The sequence below is a fragment of the Toxotes jaculatrix genome, chromosome 12, assembly GCF_017976425.1.
Source record: "Toxotes jaculatrix isolate fToxJac2 chromosome 12, fToxJac2.pri, whole genome shotgun sequence".
Taxonomy (NCBI): domain Eukaryota; kingdom Metazoa; phylum Chordata; class Actinopteri; family Toxotidae; genus Toxotes; species Toxotes jaculatrix.
In genome coordinates this window covers 9,523,186-9,543,028 of record NC_054405.1, presented here as the reverse complement: position 1 = coordinate 9,543,028, position 19,843 = coordinate 9,523,186, and the positions used below count along the sequence as shown (strand labels likewise).

General features: G+C 40.3%; 1 protein-coding gene across 2 annotated transcripts in view; it reads right to left on the bottom strand.

The window, feature by feature from the left end:
- Nucleotides 1-19,843, bottom strand: part of LOC121190416 (roundabout homolog 2-like) — a 71,125-nt gene that overhangs the window by 20,351 nt on the left and 30,931 nt on the right. Inside the window, exons 2-9 of one of the 2 annotated variants that reach the window (XM_041051123.1) lie at nt 12,302-12,459; nt 12,031-12,151; nt 11,737-11,875; nt 8,111-8,247; nt 6,798-6,809; nt 6,160-6,284; nt 5,204-5,375; nt 1,739-1,944 (exon numbers count right to left, since the gene is read on the bottom strand). In XM_041051123.1, coding sequence (XP_040907057.1) covers nt 1,739-1,944; nt 5,204-5,375; nt 6,160-6,284; nt 6,798-6,809; nt 8,111-8,247; nt 11,737-11,875; nt 12,031-12,151; nt 12,302-12,459 — 1,070 coding nt within the window. The remainder of the gene's footprint in view (nt 1-1,738; nt 1,945-5,203; nt 5,376-6,159; nt 6,285-6,797; nt 6,810-8,110; nt 8,248-11,736; nt 11,876-12,030; nt 12,152-12,301; nt 12,460-19,843) is intronic. The other variant, XM_041051122.1, reaches the window with a different exon arrangement.

Below are 19,843 nucleotides of genomic sequence, written 5' to 3'. Positions count from 1 at the left end.
TCTGACAACTTTAATAACTGAAATGACTAAAAACCCAAGTGTGATCTCCACTGTTAAAAACAAATCAAAGAGGTGAAGCCATTTCTGTGAAACTGGTCCATAAAACAATTTCTCTGCTCATCAAAATAACACAAACAATTTAGCTTTCAGTCTGTGTTCTACTGCTGTGTTTGACTGAATCCAATAGCCTTTGTAACCCTGATCCCCGGTGGTTTCTACAGGCTCTTACGTCACTCTGGGCTTTTGAAGGAGGTTCGCAGCTAGTAGTACAGTAAAAATGCATTAACCTCCACTGGCCTGCATTTGGCTCGAGAAAAGCCCGAGAGTGGATGAGAGGAAATTTTAACACCGGGCCAATGAAAAAAAGAGCCCAGTAAGGGCTTACATTAATTTTCTTAATTGATTTCCTCCAATAATAGTCACCCCACATTCTCAGAACCATCAGCATTATCATCATCAGTGCTGACACAGGAAATAAGAGATATGACAACGTGTTTCATACTGGCAGTGCCTCACTGACAACTATGCTATGTCTCGAGAGAGAGAGAGAGAGAGAGAGAGAGAGAGAGAGAGAGAGAGAGAGAGAGAGACAGGGGGAGCACTTTGACACCGTGACAGGACACTGTATATTGCAGTTCCTCCATTATATTACCCCCTTTAGACTCACTGGTTACTGGGTCCCTGTCCTTGAGTCCTTGAGTCTAACTGCTGCTTCAGAGATTCAGACTAAATAGCAGTGTTTAACGACTTATAAAAATCAATACTCACTATTCATCTTTTAAAAGCAACCTGACTGCACTTGTCCATTTGAATTACATTCAGCTGACAGTGGCTGGCAGATGACAGAATTTCTCTTTCCTCTTTCGCATGCAATAGAAGGATGTGATGCACAAAAACAAGCCTAAACACTAGATGTGTGTTTTTGTGTTTGTATCCACCTGTGCACAATAAATGTGATTCCCTTGTAATAGCTGTTTTTATTGGCAGTGCAATGAAAGGTAGGTTGAAATAATGCGACGCAGACATTCTGACTTGCAGAATGTGAAATATGTGCACAATATGATTACTTGCAGGCACACATCTGCAGGAGATTCCAGTGATATGGTGCTGAGTAGAAAACTCTATTTTCTATTTGGTTTAAAACATTCTCTCAAAGATTAATTAACAAATTCTTTGTTTTTATTAATTAATCTTGATAAAACCTGATAAATTCGTCATGATAAAACAACTGCAAGTGAAACTCGATTGCTGCAATGGATTGTACAAGTGTAGCAAAAGAGGCAGGCAAAGATTATGTTCCTCTGCTGGATGCTTATTATCATGTAGTTTAACCCAGGATCAGTTAGCTAAAGAATTATTCTGTTTAATTTCAGTATTGATTGGTCTTATTTTTGTGCTTTTGGCCATCATTGCCATTAGACTGTACTCACCAATCATCACTCCAGTTAATTGCTTAGATCTGAGAACACAGGTGCTTGTTAAACATATCTGATGAGGCAATGAACATGAGTCAGATGATCATACATGTTTAAAACACTCAGGCAACCTGATTACAACCTTGTTCTTTTGCCTTACTGCAATGGTGCCATGTTCCCAGATCTCAGCAATTGCTGTGGTAAGTACAAACAATGAAAATAAGAGCCAAATTGTAATAAACTGGGATTATCTAATTCTACATGTACAATGCCACATGCTTAGTCCCACGTATATGCATCACTCAGTATCCACTATAACCCACCCTGGTGCTCTGGATCTGAAGGCTCCCATGGTCAAGCAGGGAAAACCGTGGGTCCTGTCCAAGCAGACTGGCCCCATTCTTCCGCCAGGAGACCGTAGGCTCTGGATCCCCAGACGCCTGACACCTGAGAAGGGTCACACCTCCCAACGCCTGCGTTTGGTTGGATGGGCCCTGCCGGATGATGGGTGGTGGGCGGTCCTTCAGGGCTACGGGTAATAATCAAGAAACAGGTGTTATTATTTGAATACATTCCTGGCAGTATAATTTTGATGTCATGGTTTTTGCATGACAAAAGGGGATAAAAAAACATGACCTTATCACAAGGCGTTAATTTGTGATTGCAGTAATTGCATTAGTGATTGCAGGCCCAATATGTTACGGTTCAATCTGATGGATTTGTTGTGAGAGGAAGTGACTGTTTTGTGAGCCTTTTCCACAGTAGGGCAGTGTGCTCATGGCACTGCATCACACCTCTGAGCTTTAATTACTAGGTGAGGATTAACGATGCTTCACCCATGGTGCTAATTACCATACCTTCTTTATAACACCTCTCAACACATCCATGCCTGTCCTCTCTCTTACTACTCTGACTCACACCTCCTCCCTCTTGGCATCCACCCCCCCCCCCACATCCCCCCAATACACAAAACTAAACTCTGAATTAGCATGCAAAGCAGAACAACAATACATCTCTTTTAAAGCTTTTTAAAGCATGTTATATCATCCAGAAAACAGCCTCCGCACTCTGCAAGAGTAATTTCTCGAGTGTTGAATCTCTCTAGGCCTTGTAACTACCCCCCACTTTCAATTTCCTCACTGCTGCTCTCCACTGTTATCAGGTCTGTCTCCATTCGCACAAGTGTTTACAGCAGGTTCCCCCTGCCTTATCTTTCATCACACCTCCTTCAGCACAATGAGGAACACAGTAAATCCAGGAGAATAGGAGAGAAATCAGGTACAACAAGGTGCAGCACAGACAGAAGAATAAGGAGAACCACATGTGATATGCCATTTTTATAGAGACTGAATTGCAGGCATTTATGTGGCATTATAAACATCATCTACATTGTGTTGTTGACAAGCATCCATTGGGATTTGACTGATGTTTGTCTGTGTTATGAATGCTTCACCAATCAGTCTTTTTTTTCCCAGCTGAACATAAGATTAGTCTTTAAACTGGCTATAGATAGTCAGCCCAGTATAGCATTTTCCGGAAAACATTACATCTACTGTACAGCAAGCTATCATTATCCCAAGTGATTATGGAGCAAACACCAACATCATATTGCTGTTCCTGATTTAGCGGTAGTCCAGTAAGAAATGCAATCATACTCTCCAGCTTTAGTGACAAAAGTAATAATAAAATGTTGCTTTTTGAGGCTGTTCATCACTTATCACACCCCCTGGGCTACTCAGGCTGCAAACTGAACTGAACTGTTTTACCGTAACTTTGCAGGTAAAGGTAGTGATGGGAGCTCTAGTTACAAGCTACATGTCTGCCACTGAGTGAATGTTCATCATTAAAACATTTATTAGATGAGTTTACCTTATCAGAGCATCAGTGTCTACAAATACCAGTGCACCACTGCGCAAAACTAACTCCCAAGGTTCTGGTTTGTACTCTTTGATCAAGCATCACAGCAGTAGCCACCATTAGCCTCCAGGCATCCTCAGTGTCTGTAGGAATCAGACAGACAGGTTCAAGTTCACCCAAAATCTATCTATCATCAAATACTCACCCCCTGTAGGCTTGAACTATGGCTTTGAAAAATGTGCAGCTTGCCCCTGCTACACATTTGGATTCACTGCGGTTACAATTCTAACAGTGACCCAGTTTCACATCCACAGAAAATTGTCAGACCACTTCTGCAGCACCTCAACTGTCAATCTGTATGCTCAGAAGGCTCGAAACAACTTTCAGTAAAAAATAAAACAAAACGACTGAATACAATACCTTTCAGTCCTCACATACACAATATTACACAACTCCTGTTTTTTTTCTGATTAGGAGAACTGTACTTGCTAATTCTGCAGAAGTATGACTATAGCTTCATCTTTATGTTGCAGCAAGTACCATTGTTTCAAGTCTGAATGGATGATTAATAATAGTCTGTCACACACCCCAAGGCAGTGACCAGGGTGGAACACAGACCATGTCTGAACCTTCAGAAAGTTTTCATCCAGTGGAGGACCCTCTTAGACACCCCAATGTGGAGGAATTCCCCTGTTCTCAAGCAACACTGTACAAAACTCTTTCCAAAACTCCACCAGGCAACTCTCCATTCATGTTTACAGCCATCAATCAAAGGCATTTTTTCCCATTCCTTGTGCTCTACACCAAGCATTTGGATATTGATCCATCTCCTCTGAGTGACAGAACAGGAGTCATTTCCTCTCCAAAAAACACTTCAACAGATGTTAATTTAATAACGTGTGGGAGAAAAAGCCAAGAAACAAATGGAGAGAGGGGCATAAACAGCTTCCAGCTGGCAGCGGCTCAGCACTTAATGCTGACATTAAAGCTTTGTCAAAAAAAAAAGAGTGCAAAGTGTCTATCCATCAAGGAGACAGTTTTATTTTCCATGGTTTCTATCTTTTCAGACCATTCACATTAACCACAGTGAGGTGATAATGAAAAAGACGACTGTGGGTGACTGGCTTTTAAACGTACAGATGCATCTTCACCTTTATACGTGTGGGCAGACAAATAGCTTATGATATACAGGTATTCAGTCTTTTATTAGGTCTGAAGAATTCTGCAAGTTTAAGTGCGTTTGTGTGTGTGTGTTTTTTTTGTATGATTTTAAAGCCATGCATGCACCACAATAAAAAAATCAAATACAGAATAGCATTGACAAAGCTTTTAAAATATAATGCATGAGGTTGGGTGACCCAGTTTAAACAACATTGCCAAAACAATGCGACTTCAGGGAGCTAAGTGAAATATGTTTGACGGCTCCACAGTCTAAAATCTGAATGACAGAACATGAAGTAGAAGTTGGCTGTTGAGGTCCCCAGATGATATCACTTTTAAGGGGCATTCAGCACCATCTACCCTTCACTTCACATCAGTTACAAACTGCTAAGTTTAGCCTTTATATCAGAAGAGCAGTGGTGTTTCTGCCATCTACCTATTTAGCTATTTGGAGTAATCCCTCCAGATGATATCATGGAGGGGAAAAATCCTTTAAATAATAAAAAATAATGGTTTCATTCTCATAAAATTACTTGTGTAGTGAGCCATGCAATCATGCAGTAGTGATTTGACCATTCACTAATTCTGTGCATGCACCACCCTAATGCACAACGTACCTAACAGGGTGTAACAATAGAATGTAAATGTAAAATGTTTGAACATAATTGTCATTAGTGCATGTTAGTGCAGTTCAATCAGTAGTAGTTCTCATATTTTGTATACTGTATGGATTTTACATTTTCTTTTTATGTGTGTGTGTCCAGCCTTACCGTCTGCTACCTCAAGCTGGGCCTTGGCCATGATGCTGCCTGCTACAGTGAGGGCCTGGCAGATATAATACCCTGCATCAGAGCGTTGCACAGATGAAATGGTCAACTCTCCATTCACGGACACAGAAACACGGCTGTCTCCCTGTGCCGGCTGGTTGGGAAATAGAAGATCCTAAAGGGGGGGAAAGTGGAAAGTGATGTAAGTAATATGAGATAAAAATTTATTTAAGTATTGAATTTAGGGGCTGGGACCTTCCTTAATTCTATTTAGAAACTGTATTTTTTTTTCCCTTTTTCCCGCCCTAACACGCTTCTAAAGAATTACTTCACCAAATTAAGTATCAGTTGTTGTAAAAACTGTTCCACTGAGGAAAGACTGAGCTTATTGTATTTTAACTTTACAACTATGTTGTTGTTCAAGACATGCCTTCAATCTGCTGGCATATTCTAACAATTATGTACAATTCGGTTAGAAAAGTGGGTCAATGTCTCTTTCCTACTAGGCCTGAAAGGCAGTTTACCCCCCAGTGTGATAATTCTGCTGTGATAACCTGCAGTCATAGTCATGAAATTGAGGCATCAGCGTTGTCCATTTCTGCACCCCAAGCAGATAAGCTGATGGGCAGCAAAGGACATTAGCCTGCTTTCATTATGTCTAATGACTCTAATGCAGCACATGACATTGTTCCTTGCTAAGTGATTTGGCTGGTCGGACTGGCGTAGATTGATGATAAATGACCACTTCATTTGTATGAGGAACAGAACCTTACTCTGCTGTCCCCTGGTTTGATCCTTTTAAGTCTTATCCTTTGCTATTTTTTATATTTTACATATTTTACTTGTGATAAGGTTGCAGAATTTATGTCTGTAAAGAGAGAAATAATTAATTCCCCAGCATGCACACATCCTTAGAGACACACATAAACAAGTCCATTTGTCTAAATCAGTTTTCCCACCTGGCTACCCTCTCGCTGCCAGAAGACAGTGGGCTGAGGTTTACCCCTGGTCTCGCAGGGAAAGATAGCTGTTCGTCCTTGAGCCACAATCTGGTCACGGGGTCGCACCAGAAACTGGGGTGCCTCTGAGGTTAAAGGTAAAATAAAAAATAACACAATAGCAATACATTTGCACAGAGTTCTAAGTGTGTATGACAGAAGAAAAGTTTGGACTGAAGGTCTAGCTGCTGCAAGCTAAAAGGTTCATGCATTAGGTTTTTGCTATTTGTTCAGAAGCTATTTCTTGACTATGCCAGTCACACAACCCATTCATCCAGCTGCTAGAACATCAGAATGAATGATGCCATCTAATTAGCAGGGTGACTTGATGTCCCTCTTAATTCAAGTTTTTCCACTACGGCATATCATCCATATCTGGACCCGCATTTGGAAAATATGTGAGGTGGTAAATCCGCCTGCTGCTACAAAAGACTGCCAGGGGAAGTCAGAGGTCGATAGTAACAATGTAGATATGCATGTCCAATATTAGTTTGATGAATGTGTTTGTGGAATGCCACAACAGTACATGCATACTGTACATGTGTGATCAAAAACAGAAAGAGAACAACGCATGCACAATGGGATCAGCTCTTACTTACCAACGGGGCGAGCTGGTGACACAACAATGGTGTGGGTGAGATTAACACACGACACAGAGAGAAGGAGAGCAGAGGAGTAGGATAGAGGGACAGAAAAAGAAAAGAATGAAAATCAGAAATGAATGAAGTGGAGCTGGGTTTCTGCCCATGAAGTTCAAGGAGGACGAGGGTTATGTTCAGTCACCAAAGAAGGTGATGGCATGGGCCTCAAGGAAATGGCACCTTGGCAACAATGGGGGGAGGGGGGGAGGGGGCGATGCCAAAAACCACTGAACAGAATAATTGATAACACTTAAATTATATCATAAAAATAACACATTCACACAGTTAAGGAATCTGTTTGTACATCAAGTTTCCCATGTAAGAGAAACTGACTTTTGGCATGGACAGGATTAGAACAGACTACATTAAATTGATTAATTATCAAATTATAATTGTTACAAAACTGACATCATTGATATCTGGCTGACTAGGTCTATTTTTTTCCCTGTATCATTGGTCATTTCCTTGGAAAATGCCTCGTCTTTCATGTTTACTGCCCTACAGCAGGTTTTGTATTAGTAATCTATGTTAACAGTGTCAACGATATGCATTTCTTAGAATATTTTACCTAAGTACAAGCACAACTCTGGCTCAACATAATGGATGTCACTTAAAATATTCCTAGACTCAGACACAAGTCTCAAAATATCCCATGGAGCCTTTCAGGGTATAAGACAATTCAAGCAAGAATAATAGGAACAAGAATAAAACTCTTATTATAATAAAGAAGGAATGAACAGTTAATGTTATAAGATCTATGATGAACAGAATGTTTGATGATGTATGATTATACCTACTCAGGTGTTAAGAATGTGTTACTGGTTAGATCCAAGTCAAATGTTACTTGGGTTATAGTTATAATTTATAATGACAATGTAAAAAGCAGAAAGCAGAGGGGAACAGTTTTTCATTTTTACAATATCAACGTTTTCTATGGAATAGCTTCCTCCCGTCGATATGGTGTAAATATGGAGCGAGTGGGTTGGATGGAGAATAAGACCCCCAGGAGAGGTCATAACAGTTCACTTAAAGCTGGTTAGATTGTTCATATCTGGAGCCTAGCTGGAGATCTGGAGCAATCAAGTACATCAACCAGCTATATGAAAGAAAAGCTGAGGCCAGGCCCAGACTTTCAGCAGGGGGGCAATAACGCTCGTAAAGTGAGCAATAAAGGACTGATTGTCCTGTGGCCTGCTTTGGGAGATACAAAAAAAAATATCAGGGATGAGTTATGAGCTTTACCACGAGTGAGTCCACAAGCAGTTACCCACCTCTGATAGTCAGGTAGGCAGAGGCCTCCACTTTACCCACACGGTTCTCTGCTAGACAGGTGAAGGTTCCCTGATCACTGACTGATGCTTTTTTTATCCTCAACAGGAAGTCCTCTTTTTCATATCTGATGTCATACCTGGCAACACAGAGGAAGAGTGACATCAAGTCAAATGAAATCTCAGGTTGATTTCATCAAAGATCAAAAACAATTATACGAGGATCAAAATGTACATTCTAGTAAACCTCTTTTTTAAATTGTCATCATTTTGATAAAGTAAACACAATGAACAAACACTGAAACCAAATCAATTTTGTGTAAACTTGTGTGATGTTTTTTTTCCTCTGCTTTTATAAAGGTTCTGTCATTTTTGATAGAATAAAGACAGACTTTCTAAGGCAATTAAGACTCTGCTGCACACACGCTGCTTCAGAGGCAGAAAAAGGGGAGCAATTATGCTGAGATGAAGGCATGGCAAAATGAAAGGTGCTTTCAGCTGGAACCCTGACTGTTCCACTATTTCAATATTTATAAAGACGAGCCACCCACTGTGGTGTGGGCTATGCACTATGTTATGCTATAGTGTGTGTGTGTGTGTGTGTGTGTGTGTGTGTGTGTGTGTGTGTGTGTGTGTGTGTGTGTGTGTGTGTGTATGTGAGGGAGAGAGCAAGCAAAAAGAAGGGGAGACAGAGACAGAGGGAGAGATAGACAAACAGTCTGAGAGTAAGGGAGTGGCACAGTCTGACAAACTGAATTTGATGAATGAGCCAAGCAGTAAGAAATGACTTATTCATAGAGGATGTTCCATGCATCAGTGTGTATCCACGAGTGCAGCATACTGTAATGCAGCAGTGGTGCAGTTAGAGTGAGAGAAACATCTCAGCTACCAGAGTTTAGATAAGCGCCTCAGAGGGGCTACAGACAGAATGAGTATAGGAGCAAGGAGTCGGGCTCTCCCTCTCTGGGGTCCCTTTTGGTGTGAGAGTTCCTGTGAAATTGTCTAGCCAGCCATACTGATTCAGAGATAGGAGACAAGTCAGGCAGAGAAATGGCACAAGGGGTGAGAAAAAGTCACATTTGAAATAGATGTTCCAAAGGGGTGTGGGCAGAATATCGATGGGGGTTGTGGGGTCTGTCCAGAGTCTGGTGAGGACTCCATTCACAACACATCTCTGACCCAGATACAGACTTCCCAGGAGGCCGACGGATTTAAGGAAAGAATGAAAGAAGTGGAAGGAGGGAAGTGAGGCGAGGAAGGTCTGAAAGTAGGACATGTTTCTGGAGTCAAGGGGTGCTGAGGTAGAGGGCACAACACAGGTAGGCAGACAGACCGCCACAGACAGACAGGAAGTTATTATAGTCTACATCACAATATATTCTAAAACTTCACACATCTAACACATCGGAGGAGATGCCATGGTGCCTCTTTATAGCAGGAATGGCTTGTAACAAGTGTTAACTAAACATTTTTCAGTTTTCCTTTTCACAGATGAACTCTAATGTAAGAGTGATGACTCATCAGCCTCTGAGTTTCACAGGCTCTATATTTATTGAGGTTACATCTGTTTAGTTGACACATTTGATGTATCTGCGTCAATGCATCCAGTATTTCCAAAAGGAATTAAAAACATATCCAAGGATATAATCTATAATAAGTCTTACAGTACACATTTCCATCAACCAAAAGCAGTTCACAGCTCCAAACAAACTATGTAGCACTGCATCGATAATCCTGTGCAAGTGTAATTTGATATGAAATCTAGTTTTTGAAATCTAGGGTTTATTTAGAGTACTTTAAACACCATACAAATTTACACTCATCAGTCCACAGACATAGGTAGTTTCTCCTGAAGTTTTCTCCTCAAGTTGGAAAAAAGTGCTTGTTTTTTTTTACATAAACGTGAATCATTGTTCAATATAGTTGTAAAAGCATTTAAAAATGTTTGGGATTATGGGTTCAAATAAGTTATGCATTGAACGAGATGTCTGTTATTTAATCTTCAGATTTCCAACTTCAAAAACAGGAACTACTTAAAACCAGAGAATGAAATTAAAAGGTTCTGCTCACGCAAGGCAACAGTGCTTGACCAGTTCAAGCTAAAAATAGACATCGATTAGAACAATACTGAAGTGGAAGCGATACCTTTCCTTACATCTCAGAGCATTCTGTCCCATAAAGTATTAGATTTTGACTGTTTACTGCCCTCTTGTGGTGGCAGTAAGCTATTATCAATGGAAGCTAAGTTAAAGTTGGTACCAGTCGTTGAATCGATAATTTCTGTCATTTTTGTAGGTGTGGTCATCTCCCGTTGACAAAGGCTGGGACTCGGCAAGCAGAGGGGCGAGCAGCATTTTTTGGATGTTTGCATCTTGTGGATAATCCTGCGATCTCTGATGGTTGACTAGCAATAGCTAGCTACAGACAAGCGTGCTTGTCAAGCAGCCCTGGACACAGCTTCCACCACTGCAGGCTTTATTATACACACGGACAGATGCTACCGAACTGTGCAAACTGTACTTGGGTTAGGGTTAGGGGTTAGGGGCATACTTCGATAAGAAGTAGCATTAAATGAGTGTGATTGTACACAGTGATTTATGACCTCAAATCAGTATAAGTTGTCTTACTATTCACCTTGGTCAGCGTGTGATGATGAGGATTCAGGATTCAAGCATACTGAGCCAGGAATATACAGGATCCTACATTGTCACTGGAGTGTGTCATTGTCAGTTAATGGTAAATATTTTGAAGAGTACCACAGGACTGCTTTTTTTTTCCTATACGGCACATTTGATGTTTACTGTCAGTTCAAAGGAATAATACTAAAACTACTTCAGCCAGGAAGTGAAGATGAAAAGTGAAGATGTTCAGGTAGAGTGCGGCAAGATGCTGGAGAGAGATTTTCAGCACAGGAAAGCACAAAATCATGAGACAGGACAGGCCCTGAATTAAAGAGGGATTTGCTACTACTGCTGTCATGAAAAGGTTGGTTTTAGTCTGATCCGTTTTTCTCGTTGGTGTAGTAAACAGCTGAATTGCACATTGAGATGGTGGTTTGTGGGTTGGGGGTGTGGTAGTTGGCTCTCCGGCTCTGCTTGCCTATGTGTAAATTTCACCACACACCACTGATTTTGATGGATTTACGGATTGTATAATGAGACATACTGTCTTTAAAAGTGTAACAATAACTAGTAAGACTGTAAAAACCAATGACCGGCTGATAATGACATAAAAATAAGTATTCTAATGGGATTAGAAAGTAATTATCATATGTCTATGATATGGACACACAAAGGTGGACAAAATGACAAGAACACCTTACAAAATGATACAACAGCACTATAAATTTGTTGCACAAATTACCAAAGAACTGAATCAGCACCCCTCTAACTGACTAGACATCATAAACATCAGACAGTTACTAATCCTTATATATAATGTATTGGAGTGCTTTACATTAAACATATGCTCCTGCTATGTGTCCATCTTTGGACTGTTCAGTGCTTTAGTGCCTAATTAGCTCTCCTTCACCATTTATCCATTATCTTTTTTACTGCATTAATGTGCACACAGACACAAATGAACACACACAGACATGGGCACTACACTCATACACACACACCCCTCACCTGCTGCGGGAAATATCCACGTCCTCCTTTTTCCAGCGCAGTGTAGGCGGTGGGTCACCATGGACCTGACACCTGAACTCCACACTCTCATCAACTAAGACCACCTGGTTCACAGGCCGCTGCACAAACACTGGTCTTTCTGGATGAGGGCAGTACACATAACACGGGTGCTAAATATACTTTTGACACAGTGGTAAATACTGTATGTGCTAGTAGGCAGTAAATACCTGAGGAAAAAAAGTCATGCTCTATTACTTTTGGAACCAGGCAAAGACCATAGGTCAGACTTCTTACCAAACACAGAAAGCTGAGCTTTTTCACTCTCTCTCTCCCCCACCATGTTGGTAGCCACACACACATAAATCCCTGCATCCGTCTTCTTGGTATTTGAGATGGTCAGCTTTCCTCCGCGTACCTGACAAAAAAAAAAAAAAAAAAATCACATAATTAGGATCAACCAGTCTGGTATGAAGTCCTTCATACTGTAGCAGTGACTCAGTGAGTGTGTGATTGAGAGTAAGGGTCATGTAAAAGGCAGAGGAGTGGCCCCTGGAGAGTTACCCACCGTGATCCTGTCATCTTTGAGGTCAAGACGAGCCTTATCCTTCCTCCAGAAGGTGGTGGGTTCAGGATGTCCGCGCGGAGCCTGACACTCCAGACTGGCAGTCTCCCCAACTGCCACCACCGTGTCCTGTGGGTTCTGTCTGAAGTCATCGCGTAACACTACGAGACAAAAAAAAGGGAGAGCAGGGGTTACTCCGACTGTAACAGTGTCTCATTCCGTTGATTAGTGTGAATTTTCATTTAGGTTCAGCTGTTGGATTATGTGAACCAGAAAGTTTCTCCATGACTGAGCTGTCATGGGCTAACTGACCCTATACAACCTTTTTCTAATGTAAGAGTCTAAAAAATAATTCTATCAGGTAGACTGCCTTGCCAGACCCTCAGCAATCTATCTGTCTTTAATAATACAGTTTTCCCCAGAGGGTGTAGGTAAAGGCTCTTCTTTGATCTCAGCAGATAAATGTAAGAGTGTGTAAAGCCAGTTTGGATTAACAGTTCAAGGTGCATGCGAAAGACACCTAGGAGATGAACGAGAAACATAAAAGCTAAGTAAAACTGTAGAGGCAACAAAAATAGGGAGATCTAGAAAAATAAGTTGAAAATCCTGCATTAAAAATGTAAACAACACTAAATCTGTAAAGTCCTTCTCGTGGCTTCCTTAAGGCTACATCCCACGATGTGAAAGTGTTGGATAGAACAAACAACCTACTGATACTATTCACAACTCCAAAACACACTGGTGGTATCTGACACACATTAAAACACCTGTGCTTGTAGTTATTTTTTTTATGTAAACCCAGAAACTGGTGGCTGCAATGCTGATGTTGGAGTAAGTGGATACTTTAGCCTGAAGCTTGTGCTGGAGGATACTTTAAGGAGTCCATGAAGGAACAGGATCATCCTCTGGGGAGTATGAATGAGCTCGGTGCATTAAAGTTGGTTTCTTTCTTCAAGTATTAGTAGTAAAGTCAGACACTGGCTCAATTATTGTGCAAGAGGGAAATTCAAAGGGTCAGCCACAAATTCATCCATCAAAATGAAGAGTTTTGCATGCAATCTCTGATACTGTGAAGTTGCTTAAAACATATTATTGCAAAGTTAAGTTCTCAGCCAAAGAATAATAAAGTCCAAGCCATCACTGTCTTTTCTTCAAAACACATAAAATGCTGCAGTCTACTCTGCAGTATCAAAGGCTGCACTGTGGCCTCTGGGACATCTGCAAGTACAAGGCTGATACTCGTCAATGTGTTGTGAAGTTCACTATAAATCAGACAGTATTATTATTATTATTATACCAGCTTGGCTGATGCCATTTATTTTAGCCAAGGTTTCGGGTGGATAAATAATAAAAAATAAAATAAAATAAATAAATAAATATAAATATTAAAAAAAAAATGTGTGTGTGTGTGTATATATATATATATATATATATATATATATATATATATTTTTTTTTTTTTTTTTTTTTTTTTTTTTTTTATTATCCACCCGAAACCTTGGATAAAATAAATGGCATGGGTCTGTACTTTGTAGCAGACACAGGGTCGGACCTTGGTTTCTTGAAATTGTGAAAGAAAGTACCAGTGACCAGGAATATTGACTGAATCAAACACTCCTTTCTGAGGCTTTATTAAATGACAAGGGACCAGGTGCAAGGTTTCATTTAGAACCAAGGGTAAAATGGCTTCACAATGTCTCATTAGCAGTAGCAAAACTTGGTTATAGCTCTGTCAATGAAAGTATATACTGAAGGTCCTCCATACTTCTCTTGAAGAGAATCAATACTGCAGCGATGAGATGGGCAACAACTATATACTAATAAAAAATAGCAACAACTATATACTAATAGAAAATAGCCCAGAATGATGACAGCTGATTCAAATACAGTGGATTTCATTTTTCCACGGTTGGACAAAAAATTTAATTTATCCATGGCAGCAGTGTTTGATTTTGTGCATTCAAATGAGCGAGAACGTCAAGAACTTTCAAACAATGCATGTAAAAGCCCTATTCATGAGCTAAGTTAAAAGGCTCCATTTTCAAAACTTCCTAAGTCTGTCACATGTGTTAGCCCAAATACCAATTCAAAAGCTACTGCTTTAAGCAGCTACAGGAGTGACTATACTGCAAGCCATCACTGGAATCATGGTTAAAAATAGAGATCATGATTTGGATCCTGCAATGAGCTGTGGTCTCTTTGCATTAATAGCTTATGACATGTTGTTTTTGTGAAAAGCCTTACTGTAGGCCAGTTTTAAATAATAAAGCGCACCGTATGACAACAATCTTGAAGAAAAAAGTGAAAATAAAAAAAAGCTGTAAAGAATTAAAATTAATACTTTTTCTTTTTTTCTACCTGTGAATAAATATTAGCAGCTAAGTGCCATTTCTGATCTCATGTGCTATGAATGACAAATTAATGAAAATCTGGTGAGCTAATTATAATTCACCCTTGCTGTGTGTAGATAACATTAGTTAAGTTAATATCTATGATCTTTTTTTTAATCATCTCATTTATGTTTATCAGCTAATAATTAGAATATTTGTCAGTATTCCGACTGTTTTTTTTTAAATAAATGTAAATAAAATACATCACGGAAACTAAATGACAGTTTGTAAAACTCAGAGCAGCAAAAACTGAAAAAAAAAAAAAAAAAAAAAAACTGGCTCGGTGTTCAGTTTGCTTTTCATCCTCATTACTGCCATAAGCTGTTCTGCTGATATACTGTAGCATGAATTCCAAGTCCCAGAGGACACCTCTAGTGAAAAAGAAAATCAGGAAGGAGCCAAAGGCCCTTTGGCCCAGCTGTCAATCACATCTAGTCTGTGCTGGAGTAAATGAGTCTCAGTTGCAGAGACTACTTTGGCACAGACATATGCCCGGCTGGCTGTCACATGGTACTATAACGCTTACTGACCCATCCCAATGGAGGCAACGCTCCACTCATCCAGACCATAAAACTAACTTCCTGTTCCTGTGTTGTCACATTAAAGATGCTTCTATAGCAGCAACGCTTGTCTCAAGAGACTGTGAAATCCAGACACATGCCTGAAAATCAGTGCTGGATAATTCAAAACATGAAGTGAGAACCCAATTAGAGAAAAGTAAATCAGAGAAAAATATTGTGTCTCATTTAATTGTGTTGATGATTAAACTGAACACCAGAGCTTATGTACAATAACTGTGACACTAGGTTAAAGACACTCTGCTAACAAAGACAAACAATTATGTTGTCTGCTACAGGTGCTAAGGTGCCCGAGTGATGAGGATCTCAAACATTTGCTATTATATCTACATCATTTAAATTTCACAAAATTCTTCCTCTCTGTTTTATGTTTTACCTACTTTCAATTTCAATTTCTGAGATATTTCCAATTTGCACACCACCCCAGAATTAAATGTAGGGAGATTTTGCTATGATTGATGGTGTACATCATGAACCATGTCTTATTAAATGGGAAGTGAATAACTTATTGCAATCTCTTGGTAATGGACTACTACAAATTTAAAAGGCTAAGGGGGCAAGGTCTTTGTCCAAATACATGAATATGGTTGGTGCTGAGGCTGATTTATTCAGTCCTGCCAATATACATTACCCCACTGCAACGACAGCTGACCCACACCCCCCACATAGCTGTGGTGTCCACCTTCCTCTCCTGTTCTCATTGTGAGGCCTTTGCAGGTTTCTTTAGATGGCGTTTATGAGGCAATGCGAGGCATAGGGTGGGGGTGGTGTTGTTCTAATCTACTGGTCTCAAATGGGGAGCCCCTGTGGAGGCAGCAACCATGTGTAGTCTGTTGTCATGTGGTAATTATTTCAGATGGCGGTGCTGCCACCACTGCCTAATGTTGTCTGATTGAGTACTGCTCAATTATTCAAACAAGCCATTCAGGGGACTCACTCGTTCACCAGTTTCATTTATCAAATCAGAAGGAGAATGATTTGTAAATGGGCTTCATTTCATGGCACAATGGGTGGTAAAATATGTGACAAGGTGGAAGTATCTGAATACAAATAACTATACAGGGACTCATTATAGGATTAACAGGAGAAGGGGGGTTGTGTAGTTGTTGTAAATTTTTATATATGCCATCTTAGCATCCTGATTTCTTGAGACCCTCTCCAGCGACAGCAGCAATGCATAACTGAATTCCATTTCACGACTTCACCACAATATCACCTCCTTGAAGCTCCCACTTGAGGTCTTGATGCATGTTGCTCAGTTTACAAGCTGAATATCAACTCCATTTGGTCTAGAGGAGCTTGTTTATTCCTACACAGTAGGCGATGCTTCAGAACACTGCAGCACATTTCTCAGACGATGCATTTATTATCTTCTCTAGCACAGTTAATATCTGGTGTATCCATTAGGCTTGCATGCTTTTACTGCAGTGTCTGGCTTCATGCATCCAAGCCAGAGTGTTAAAAGACAGCAACATAAAGTAGCAATGCTTTGTGCAATGGTTGTTTTAGTCACCATAACACGGCAGGGGGATGGTAATGTCGGTTTTGTCGGTCAGTGGTTCTGTCACTTTTTGCTATGACATTTGGTACAGACATTGATGGTCGTGATAGGACCTCAACCGCTAAGACTAAGGACTCGAGATAACATAGCATGCCAGTGATTTCACAATATACCAACATGCTAAATGCACCAAATGAATGCTGGGATGCTAACATCAGTTGTTAATATATGGGCACACCAACATGGCAAATATAGTAGCTCAGCTTCTGCTTCTGCTCAAACTACTGCTGAAAACAATAACGTTGACCTGAAGCTGACAAAGTGCAGCTCAGACTTATAAGTCTGGCTGTGTAGTGCTATATCTGGCATGGTATTATGGGAAGTCAGAGCCAAAGTTGTCTCCCAGTTATTCCTTAATCCAAGAATTCAGTTGTCTAGTGACCTCAGATTGGTTGCCAAAGGTTGGCTGTATTGGGATGGTGCAAGTTTTCATCCCACTGAGGGAGACCCACCATGCCTATGTGGCTGAAATGGCTGGCAAACTACAATTCACCTGATTTTTTTTCTCTTGCGCCACCACGAGGCCGACAAGTGTAATGCAAGCAGAATTAATCATTTTCCTAGCGTATCCCTGTGTGTTCATGCATCTGTGAAAGAACCAGGAGAGATAGTGAGATGCTAAATCTGATGCAAATAAGGAGTTGCATTTATAATCATTTTTGACCTATTAATTTAGCACTAATTGAGTCAGTTCAGGGCAGTAATTAATCGAAAAAGACATTCATTCACTTCGTAATACAAAACAGTAAATAAATGAGGTGTGACAGACAGATGGTGATGGGTGACAAAATTACAACCCAATTAACTCATGTAGCACTTTGTTTATTTTGTAAAGATCTGCTTGTTTACTTGTACAAGCTCGTTGCGTGCAACTGTGTGTATGACCGTGCAAGCTGGCTGGTGGTCGAGCAGGGGAATATACAGTATAACCTCACACATTGCAATCTCAGCGAAAGAAAACTGTTGTGGCAGTACTGTATAGTAACACCACAGAAGAAAAAAGAAACAGAATTGTATATGAGTAGAGAGGAAAGATGAAAACACTAACACCTTGCCAGTTGTGTCTAACAGATGGCTGTATTTCCATTCGGGAATCACAGATGCAATGAAGAGGTGATGTGCTGCATATAGACAAAGCTTGCAAAGCAGCCGGTTTAAACAGCAATTTAGGTGGTCTTCTTTTATAGAAAACATTAAATAACAAATCTTTTTCTGTATATACATTGTGTCTGAGTCTAATGTCAAATTTTTTAAGCTAGGATAACCATAATAGTAATGTGAAGGTTTATACAGTTAGTGATCCAGTGTTGATGCATTACAACAGCTAATGCAAGTGAGTCTTTATGACAGTGGACTGCTAAATTGTGGTTTGGAGTTTGCTGAAGATTCTTTTTGAACACGCTAGCCTGCAGGGCGTGTCACTTTCTCTACAGCAGTCAGGGATGTCCCATATCTGTCATATGCATAAAACACACACTGACGCGCACACACAGGCACACACACACACACACACACACACACACACACACACACACACAAATAAACAAACAAACAAACAAAAAAAAACAGCTGTCCTGTTCTTATATCACAAACTTTGCTGATGACGACAACATATCATCCCTGTCCAAGAGACAGACACAGAAACCAAGACAGATATGCCGACACACAATCATGAGGGAGGAGGAATCTAGAGTGGAGAGGGCTATTTGCATTGGGAATTTTTTTTTTTTGAATAAATAAACAACTAACATGTCTCTGCCCTAAAAAAGTCATCAGCAATCAGTCAGGACTACCATCAGTGGGGAGATGAGGAGCGTTTACACAATGTCCCCTGAGGCCACAAGCCCAGCACAGATGTACATTACCTATTATAATCCTGCCTTCCCGACAGCAGGACACAACATGAGTTAATTTAAGGCCCCACTTTCACAGACGGAATATGGTACCCAGAAAACAGAAAATATTTCAAGTGCTGGAATTTATTTAGGGTATGATCTCCAGACAATATATTTACAGAGAAAGGACACAAAATGAAAATCTGTATTGGTTTGGAATGAGGGGCAAATTAAATCCTTGCAGTGATGTAAGTCTCATCATAAGTCTTTGGTTGCTTGTCTTACTGACCACAGCTTGAGTGTGTGTTGGTAAAGATTTTCCTTGAGCTTTTTTATCAGCAACTGGTACAGCACTGAGACCAAATACGACCCAAGTTCATTTCCATTTTTGAAACCCCACATAAAATCTAATCTCAAAGTCAGCGTGAGATCAGGAGGTCCATGGTTACCCAAGTCAGCAGTCTCCAAATTTGTAAGCAGGCAGCTAGAAAACCTAGCGCTGCTTTGCTTTGCTTTTTTGGCATCATTAGTGTCGAGTCCAATTAGCGTCAATATGAAGGTTGGAAATAGATGCACGTTGAAATGTGAGCACGCCTGTGGCAACAAAAAATTTAGCAGTTTTAGTTGCAATTTAGTTTCTATAAACTGAGGGATGAGTATAGCTACAGTAACATAGAGAGACATAATTTAATGATGAATTTAGTGATGAATACGGTCTTTCCGTCTGTCTCCTTTAGAATTATCCTCCTTAGCTCTGGTCTTAAACATGGACACGGGTTCTACCTTTTTTGCCCAAATTTGTGCCACGCAAAACCCTGAGGCCCATTTTACCCACATTCTTACCCATAACCTCTCTTTCCACAAGAAATTTTAATGTGAATTTACACTTTGGGGTAGACTAATATTTGTTATGCATTCTTTGGCCTTTGAGTTAGGAGAGACAGTCAACCACTGTGAAGGGTTAACAATAAAAACGCCCTACCATTGTCATGTTTAATTAACCTCCATTCCCTTGTCATGTAATGAAAATTGAAGTTGTGGATGGTATGGGGGGGGGTGTTCCTCCCCTCCCCCTCTTCCAACACATCTCCATTCCCTCATCTCTCACTTGCCATGCCTCTAGTTACTGTAACAGCATTCCCTCGGACCACATTTCCACATCTATAATTAATTACTCCTGT